General features: G+C 45.4%; 1 protein-coding gene across 1 annotated transcript in view; it reads right to left on the bottom strand.

Moving 5' to 3' along the window:
- Positions 1–299: 299 nt before the first annotated feature.
- Positions 300–9,867, bottom strand: part of THSD4 (thrombospondin, type I, domain containing 4) — a 673,841-nt gene continuing 664,273 nt past the window's right edge. Inside the window, exons 17-19 of the mRNA XM_010834474.1 lie at positions 9,124–9,303; positions 5,472–5,616; positions 300–5,007 (exon numbers count right to left, since the gene is read on the bottom strand). Coding sequence (XP_010832776.1) covers positions 4,865–5,007; positions 5,472–5,616; positions 9,124–9,303 — 468 coding nt within the window. The 3' untranslated portion in view covers positions 300–4,864. The remainder of the gene's footprint in view (positions 5,008–5,471; positions 5,617–9,123; positions 9,304–9,867) is intronic.

The raw sequence follows: 9,867 nt of genomic DNA on the forward strand, positions 1-9,867 counted from the left end.
AAGAGATGCCTGTTCGGATGTAATCCTTTAAAAAAAAAAAAAGAAATCCTGAAGAAGTGCGCATGCCTGGATACTTTATCTTAAGCTCTTCATCCAAGGTTGAGGACTCATGTAGGCCAGCAGGCTGAAGGCCCGTCTTTCTTGTCCTCTTAGGGGTCCAGCTACCCCCAAAGCCAAAGTCCCATAGACCAACTGGCCTCTAAGGGCCTGGCTCCTCTCCTTAGAGGGCTGTGTAGTGTGATGTGAGTAGACATGGAATAAAGCCTGAGAAAGCACAGACATGTTAACAAAGCTGATTTTAACACCAGTTTATTGTATTTTTACAATAATAAAAATAAATTAGTCATACACAAAAATAGTTGTCATTTTTGCTGAAGAGAAAGCAGACTATTTACTCATATAATTTGCCTTCTACCCTCCACCTCTTTAAGCAATAATTCACACCCAAGGGTGACATGGGGTTGTTGGAGTATTCTGTGGGTTTCATGCTCCTGGCTGTGGAGTTGACCACCCAGAGCCCCGCTCAGCAGTCACCAGCGGGGACCCTGGAGGTGTGGTCAGAGCAGTGAGTGCATCAGCTTTTGTATACCCCTCCTTGCCCCTGCCAGGGGACCCTGCCCCCTTACCAGCTACAAGTCAGCCCCCTAAGCCACTTACTGCTGGTGATTCTGAAGAATGAGGCAAGACAAAGAGAAGGGTTGAAAAAGACCCCCCCCCGTATTTCCTTCTCCAAATATTTGAGGGTGAGGAGAGGGCAGATTATATGAGCAAATATGATATTTAAGGTGGAAAGGTGGCAATCCAGACAGACCTGTTTCAGGTACAATCCCAGGGGTAAAAAGCCCCTGAATGAGTCAAAAAATAGAGTAATTTCTATTTGATCTTAAAACCCAAGGAACTTGGCTAATCAGTATACTTAAGTGTAACCATGAACTTAGAATAAGATGCCATGTGCAGCAACTTTCTGGGGAAGCTGGGTTAGTAGGATCAAATAATTTTACATAAATGTGGATCGAATATGTAAATAAATACCTATTAGGTCCCTTTAAAATTAACATTCTAAATAATAGAACTATTTTGGTGTAGTGACTCATTCCGCGGGTCGAGTTCAGAATACACATTTCCTATAAACATCTTGTATTTACAAAGAACAAAATAATAAGTTATAACAAAGTATATCCTTCCGTCAAAATGAATGGTGGGGGTCTGGGGGTCAAGGCAGGTGGAAATCAAGTTTATGTAACAGAACGGCTTTCCTCTCGCTGAAGCAAAGGGCTCAACGTCTGGAAGACGCTGAGAAAGCCGTCTCGAGGGTCCCACCCCATGGGGTCACTTTTCCTCGGCACGACGGTTGTCTCCCACTGTCAGCCACTGAAGAAAAAGAACCAGGAGTGTGGTGCAGGGTGGAGAGAATGATGAAGCTCCAGCAAAGATGCAGGAAAGCAAAGTGAATTGAGACGGAGATGGTATATAGAGGGTCCTCCCTGGTGGCTCAGACGGTAAAGCGTCTGTCTACAATGAGGGAGACCCGGGTTCGAGCCCTGGGTCGGGAAGATCCCCTGGAGAAGGAAATGGCAATCCACTCCAGTACTGTTGCCTGGAAAATCCCATGGACAGACGAGCCTGGTAGGCTACAGTCTATGGGGTCGCCAAGAGTCGGACACGACAGAGCGTCTTCACTTTCTTGTCTAGTCGAGGCACTTCCTCCATCAAGGTGTGTGATCCCAGGCAGGGAACTAGCCATCAGGATGTTTGATTACTCACATTCTCAAAGCAGGACCAGATAGGGCAGCTCTGATCAATTGGCTAGTGGTTCTCTGAGGTCACATTCAGCTCTTGGGGGGAGTGCAACCCTGGGTTTAGAATGGTAGTCATCGCAACAGGAAGTACACGTGCTGTGTACTTGCCATCCCAGACCAGGTGAATCACTTGAAGTCGTTCTACTTACAGAGCCACCAAAATCCAGACTGGAAGGAATCTTAAAAGTCCTATTGCCCCAGCTAGGTGCTCGGATCCCCCCCACCCCCTTCAGCATCCATGACAGAGGGCCATTAAGACTCCTCCAGGAATGGGTCAGTCAGCAGTAGCTACCATGGAGCCCTCGACCTTCTGAAGGTGTTCATGCGCAGAAAGGAGGTTCTCCTGCAATAGCTAAAATCTTCCTCCCTGCAACGTTCACCTCCTAGGATGGCTCCCCTGGTGCTTCCCAAATCTCTCCTCATGAAGTCCTTGCACTGCTTCTCACAGTCTACACCCCTCCGCAGGATCAGGCATGTTCATCTGAATGTTATATGTTATCAGTATTCTTCTTAAAGTTTACGGCAATCACAAATAGGGTTCACCAAATGTTTTCTCCTTACGCCTGAATGCTCTGTGGCTTTTTGTTTGTTTTAGGGTTTTTTGTGTGTATTTTTTGGGGGGCGGTAGTTTCATCCCACTTTCTTGACCCGCATTGAGCTCAGCCAATCGAAACTCTTACCTGCTCCCCACATTGTACTTCTATAGTTTTGATTTTGTTTTGAAATCCAAAGGTGGGACTTTATGTTGGAAGGACCTGGGATGCTCAACTCCCACTTGGTGGAGAAAGCCCTTTTAGGCTGGTGAACTCACTCATATGGCAGCCAGACCTCTGCTGTGTTGGGAAGCCTGGGTGGCTAGAAGGTTTTCCCTTCATTTAAGCTGATATCAGCCTTTCTGCTCTTCCACCCATTGATCTTGCTCTGCCCTCCAGCATGTAAAGAAAGCCTCCTCCAGGGAATCCTCCAAAGGACTGGCTTGTTCAGGAAGATCATAGTGCAGCTGCAAAAAGGGTACCCTCCCCTGGGACCAGAAGCAAAGGCAAGTGATGAAACAGAGAGAGTGAGTGCTGGCTAGGAACCAGCCATGTGCTTGGCCTCTCTGGTTGCTTTTGATTGGTGGGCAAGGGAATCTGGGCCTCTGCCCTGTTGCTTATTGCACAAGTTATATAAGGATCAGGAGAGATGGGTGTGCTTTTGGAAAATGGTGACTGGGGCTTTCCAGAAACAGAACTTATAGTAAGGCCAAATAGAATTTCTGAAAGCCCAAGGGTAATGGGAGCATGATGGAGTATGTCAGACTGAGCTGGTAATACTGCTTCCAAAAGCACATCATCATCAAATTAGCAGATTTTTGGGTTAAAGGGCTCGTGGGAGAAACTCAGTTGCTATAAATTTCAAAGCAAACACTTGCTTTGAATGGGAAATAGGCCCAGGACCACAGTACTAAATAAGACAAATTTTCTTTATGCTTCCAATTTGTTCAGCCTGATTATTTTTCTGAGTGGGTATAAGAATGTACTTATATATATATATACATATATATATATATATTTCCCCCCTTCTTTTTTCTTCACTGAGTTTTTTCAGATGGCTCATCTTCCACATGCAGTGCATTCTCTTTCCAGCTTGAGGCCTTGGGAACTACAGAGTTATGTGAAGTGAATCAAGAAGGACCCTACTGCTGTGGCCATTGTGGAGGAGTTCACAGCCCCTTTTCCTAGGCTGATTGCATTAATAAAGATCTTAGTGTTCATACCTTGGAGGGGAGATATGGGTTGTGTGTGTGTGGGGGAGTGGGCAGGATGCAAAGAGAAATCCACAAATCAAAGCAGAAAGACCCAAGGGAGACTCTTTCGAATATAAACATAGGATTCTTACTGGGATAGGTTGGTTAGACTTTCCTCTGGGCGATGTGTGGTGAAGGCCCAGGAGAGATGGCTGAGGAAGAGGCAAGAGCCCAGGGGGCTATGGATCTGTGTGCGCTGGAAATCTGCTCTGGGTGACAATAAAGTGACCTTGATGTAGGATTCCATGGGTGGTGTGTCCTACTGGGGAGAAGAATAGTAATTTAGGACAATGACCTTGCTACCCCGATGGCTTTCTTATCTCATGGGCTAGTTCTATTAAGGATGGGGTTCAAGAACCCATGCAGACTCCTGTCACCAGGACCTGTGATTTTTGGGGGAAGGGAAAAAAGAAACAGACTCCTGAAACATATGAGTGCAGGGCCAGAGGAAAGAATTCAAAGGTCTGGGCTTTGTTTGCTGAATGGGAAACTTCTGAGCCTCTTGGTCTGAAAGGAAGCCACATTCTGCAGACCTAAGACTTCCGGCCAGGCCTCAGGGTGAGGGTTTTGTGGTCAGACCACAGGGGTTGGACTGACTACATGGACCAGCCCGTGACCTCATACCTGGCAGGTCAGTTACCTAAGCTGAGTCTCAGTTTTCTTGTCAGTAAAATAGGGACCATGATTCATTCCCTGCCTCTCATTCTGGGGCACCATGAGCCATAATGAGCTAATATCTCTGACTATACCTTCCAAACAATAAAGCACTAAACTGGCAAGAGATATTTGTGTCATAAGGCAGGAAAACAGCCTTTGAGCATGAAAATAGGCACAGCCGGGCTGAGGTAACAGAGGAATGCAGGCATTTTAGCAAGCCTTAGGGGGCCCTGGGGTGGGGGTGCTGCCTCCTCTGACTCTTCCTGGGGTGCTGATATTGGAAAGGCCTGCAGCGCCAGGGACGAGGCAGCGCCCAGACAGGGCCCGGCTGCTGACTTAGAAAGTGCCAGGACGGAGTCAGCTGAGAGCTGAAGGCACTCCCCACCGCTTGGTCTGCAGAGAGCGCAGGGGCCAGGCTTCTGGAAGAGGGGTCATCAGTTCATGGTGATGCTCAAAGGACAACCATGGCCTTGCTCTTGGGCACCGTGTGTACACTTTACGAAGGCGGGGTGCAGACTAACTTGACTGGCAGCTCCACAGGCCAGGGAGCCCCCGGTAGGGCAGCAGCCAGCCGGTCCCACTGCTCACAGACTCCCTGACCTGCCCACGGTGGAGTGGGATGTTATCTGCTCCCTGGGAAGCCTGAGTGCCTGTTGGCCACGCGCGTGCAGGAGGCGCAGCAGGCGGTCTTGTAGTAGTTGTAGACACAGAGCCTGGCCTGGACCACCACGTTGCAGTTGTAGTACCGGTCCTTGCAGTTTTCATCTGCAGCAGAGGAGAATGGAAAAGACTTTAAGCACAAGCAGCGGCCTAGACTTAGGGAATGAGAAAGGGCAGAGGGTGTGGCTATCCATCCCAGTTCCACTGTTTACTACCGATGGAAGGTGTGAGTGTGGGCTGAGAGCAAGTTTATATATATATTTTTTCTTCTTTAAACAGGCAGCTGAAACCTGTCTACTCTGACCTTAAGGATGCTGGAACCAAATCTCTGAATGCATTGCCATTTTAATAAATTCCCATTCAAGTTTCTCTTTGCTTGCCATCTGTGCTATCAACAGCTACCTTAAATTATGAAATTTACACCTGAAGGATGCTGACCCCCTCTGAACTCCATGAATTTGCACACAGTCACAGTGAGACCTAGATGTATCTGGCATTTTGACACCAGAGAATTTGATGGAGATTAAGAAAGATGAATCTTTTACTGCAAGGTACGATTCCCTACTTACCAACTTCAGGGACACAGTCCTGAGGGTTACAAGATTCTTTTTCTTCTGGTTTCAACTGAGGGTCACAGAGATTACTTAGGGTCATGTCATCTGCCAGACAACGGACTTCCCGGACGCGGAAGCCACCTTGACAGGTCTTGGAACACTGTGAGGGGAAAGAAAGAAAGTTAGACTTCTTGGCAGCCCATTCGCTCAGCACACTGAAGAAGGCAGATTTTGGAAATTTCTGACATCTATCAAAGGAGACAATATTAGAACAAACTCCCCTGCACCTACTAATCAGCCTCAATGGGCATCTACTCATGGCTAGCCACGTCCTGTCTGTACCCTCCAGGATGATGTCTCAAATTACTTTGAGGCAGATCTAGACATCATATCACTTCTTCTGTAATATTTCAGTTTGTAGCACTAAACAACCAAGCTTCTTAAAAAATTACCACGATACCATTATTACACCTAGAAATCGACAATAGTTTCTTCTCTTCAAACATATATTTCATTTTGCTTGTGAATCTCAATTTTATTTTAGATTTTCTTGCTTTATTTTGTAGTTTAAAAGTCCAGCTACAATTTTCAAACCCTGTTACTGACATGTCAACTTTCTAAAATATAGATTTTTTGAGGGTGTGGGGATCAGGGTCCACATCAGGTCTCTACATTGCAGTTGGTTGATAGGCCTTTTAAGCCATGGGTTCCCTCCCCTGTGTTTTTCCCCTTGTACTTGAGTGGTTGGAGGAATGGAATCACCTGTCCTGAAGAGTTTCCCACAGTTTAAGATTTTGCTGAGGGCATCCCCCGTGATACAGGCTGACATGTTCCTCTATCTTCCACATTTCCCACAGGTAGGATGTTGGCTCCAATCTATTCAACCTTATCAGCTGCAGGTTTGGTGTGTGTGTGTGTGTGTGTGTGTGTGTGTGTGTGTGTGATGAGACCACTTCATAGGGTGTGTTTAGTTGTCTCTCTTTGGAGGAGGTCAACACTCACTCAAAAGCAGATCCATTAGTTCATTTGGGGTTGAAAAATGGTGACAATATCCTAATACCACTTCTTCTTTTACAAGCTGAGAATCTAAAGCATTCCCACTCCTTCACTCATGTTTACTCTGGTTACCCAGTGGGATGGCTTGTTTAGGAAAGACAGGGCAAATGTTTGATTATTTTCCTTTATTTATCAGTTTTCAGAATAATGAGTTGGTTCCTCTAACATCCTACAATGGTGAATCCTCTAATTAGTTTTTTGATCATTGTAAACTTATTATACATGGATGGATTTAAATTTATTATAGATGGATGGATTTAAACTCATGGATGGGTTACAGATGGATGGATTTCATTCAATGCATGGCCGTTATTATTTTTACTGATGCTCATTGATGCCCCACCAGTGGCTATCCAGGCCTCAGAGCTGGTTCTTGAGCTCTTTAGACATGAGCTCATCTTTAAGAACCTCCTTGCTGCCTGGTATAAAAAGTCATCCTGATTTAATTTATATCTATACATTCCCAGACCTGGAATCAGACATTTTTCTTTGGCTCCTTTTAGTGGAGAATGGTATTTTGGTGTCATTTTATTTATTTATTTTTTTGGTCTCACTGCTTGGCATGTGGGATCTTAGTTCCCCAACCAGGGATCAAACCCAGGCCTCCTTCACTGGAAGTGCAGCATCTTAACCACGAGACCACCAGGGCTGTCCCAGAGAGTGGCATTTTGAAACCATATTCCAGCTGATAGGCATGGCCTTTGCTACTGGGTTGGTCACTGTTTCCAGGATCTTTCAGTGGATAAAACAGAGAAAATTTTTTTTAAGATAAATTAATTTGTGAGTTCACACTGATATTTCTAAGTCAAATTCAGGACAGCAGGATTTTCGCTTAAATCTCTTCTATTTTGTCTGTTATCTTCTTTCTCCTAAGCTGAGAATACTGTTTCTTAAGGCAACTGGGGATAACAGAGCTATAGCATCATATCTACTATTACATATATCATCAGAGTCCTGGGAAGTAGATTATTCATTTACTTTATCACCTGTTATACACCCAACCATCTCAGAACACAGGAAACAGCCATCACTAAAAATGTGATTATTGCAAACAATGTAAACTTTTTTCTGCAGTTCTTTTTGTCCTTAGGTATAGACAGTCAGATTACTGTGATTTAGAGGCACAGGCAAGAGAGTTGATGCCACCAACTGCATACATATTTAGGCTAATTTGTTCCATTCATTTTCCATTTTTAGGGATTTCTTTTTTTAAAAGAATAATTTTGTTTTATAATTATATAAAATATTTACTTTATTCCAAATGCAAATTTATAAAACAAGGTGAATTTTAAAAATGTCTAGCTTCCATCACTGTCTTTGCTACTATAGTAACAATATATTTTATATTTGCTTCAATTGACTTATTTATTTAAAAAATATTTATTTACTTATTTGGATGGTCTGGGTCTTAGTTGCGGCATGTGTAATCTTTATTGTGGAATTTGGGATCTTTTTTAGTTGTAATATATGGCATCTTTAGTTGCTGATCTTTAGTTGCAGGATCCTACTTTCCCAACCACGAATCGAACCCAAGCCCCCTGCGTTGGGAGTGTGGAGTCTTAGCCATTGGACCACCAGGAGAGTCCCCACTTATTTATTTATTTTTAAATTTACATGCGGAAAAATTCATTTTCTGTGGCACACAGTTCTGAGTTTTGACAAATTCAGAGAATCGCGTACCTCCCTCTGCAAACAAGAGAGAACTTTGATCACACAGAACAAATTCCTTTGTGTTGTCCCTTTGTAGTGAGATTTGTCCCACCCCATCCTCTGGCAATCACTGGTCTGGTCTCTGTTCTGATAGTTTTTCCTTTTGAAGAATATTACATAGACAGTATTATACACTGTGTAGCTTTGCCGGGGGAGAAAGAAATGGCAACCCACTCCAGTGTTCTTGCCTAGAGAATCCCAGGGACGGTGAAGCCTGGTGGGCTGCCATCTATGGGGTTGCACAGAGTCGGACACGACTGAAGCGACTTAGCAGCAGTAGCAGCAGCAGCTTTGTGGGGGGAGGGAAGTCTTTCTTCCATTTAGCAGAATGCATTTGAAGTTCTTCCATGTCATAGGCAGTATCAGTTCTTTGGTTCCTGTTGCCGAGTGGCACCCCATTGTTTGGACAAACCTCTGTTCATTCATTTACCTGTTAAGGGACATCAGGGCTATTCCCTTCAGATGTCTTAGGAGTTTGTGGCCTTTGATGTGGCCTGGTGAGTTTGGTCCTTTCTAGACTCTCCAAACCAAATGGCAGAAGAAAATAGTGGTCTGCTCTTGCTTTCTCAAGGACCATGGCCAACACAAACCTAATCCTAAGAAGCAAATTTCTTGGCCAAGTTGGACCCAGAATCAGTCTTTGCAAACAAGATCCCAGCTGATTCTTAGGCCCATGAAAATTTGAGAGTCACCATTTTATGGCCTCCATAGTTTGGAAGTCAAGCTCATCCCAGCCTCAGGCTCCCTCCTCCCCACCAAGCAGGCTGAATTCAGGGCACCCCGGCTGTGACCAAGGACAGCAGATTGTGCAGGGAATCTGGGCTGAGCCCAGTGCCTGGCACCCAGTAGATGGGCCAGCCATGAGGGGTAGGGGGAAGCAGATGAGAGCACCAAGACTTACCACGCTCCATTCTGTGTGAAACCATTTGGCCCCGCAGGGCTTGAGGTGGCAGGGTTGCTGGCTGGGGGGTTTCTCCAGAAAGGAACATTCATAGGGATCCAGCACTTCAAATGTGTCTGTGTTCTTCCTAACACAGATCACCTCCCTCTGCTGGGTCCCGCTCCCACACTCGACGGAGCACTAGAGGAGGCGGCAGAGAAAGACAGGTGTCACGTGATAGGAAGGGGATGGGAAATACCATCCATCGAGGAAGGTTTACCAGAACTTTCCATCATTGCTTCAGGGAGGTCCCAGTTTTCCTGACAGCTCTGTTTCTGGCATGGAGAGCACCTGCCCTGAACTCTCACGTCTCAAGGATGCTGGTGGCTGAGATCCTGATGCCCTCAGTAATATGGGAGTGAAATCAGGTTTCCCATAGGTTATCCCGCAGAGCATGCCATCCAGTCATTTGGTTTTGTCTGGTAGACTGTGACACCTCTCATTGTAAAACAATGAACTAACATTTAGCTTATCTGCTGGCCTTTGGCGGGGTACAGCTGGGAATGAATGCTTTTCCCAGAGTCTGCATGTATGTGGGTGAAGTGCTACATTAAAATTCTTTGGGATACACAAAACTCATAAGAAGACCACAGACTTGGAACAATGTCCCTTATGATCAGCCCTCCCCTCCCAACAGGCAGCCAGCAGAAAGATCTGCCCACAGAATCCAACTCCCTGGCTCCTTACTTGGAGCCAAAGCTCACT

Source organism: Bison bison, unplaced genomic scaffold, assembly GCF_000754665.1.
Source record: "Bison bison bison isolate TAMUID 2011002044 unplaced genomic scaffold, Bison_UMD1.0 scf7180017864034, whole genome shotgun sequence".
NCBI classification, from domain to species: Eukaryota; Metazoa; Chordata; class Mammalia; order Artiodactyla; family Bovidae; genus Bison; species Bison bison.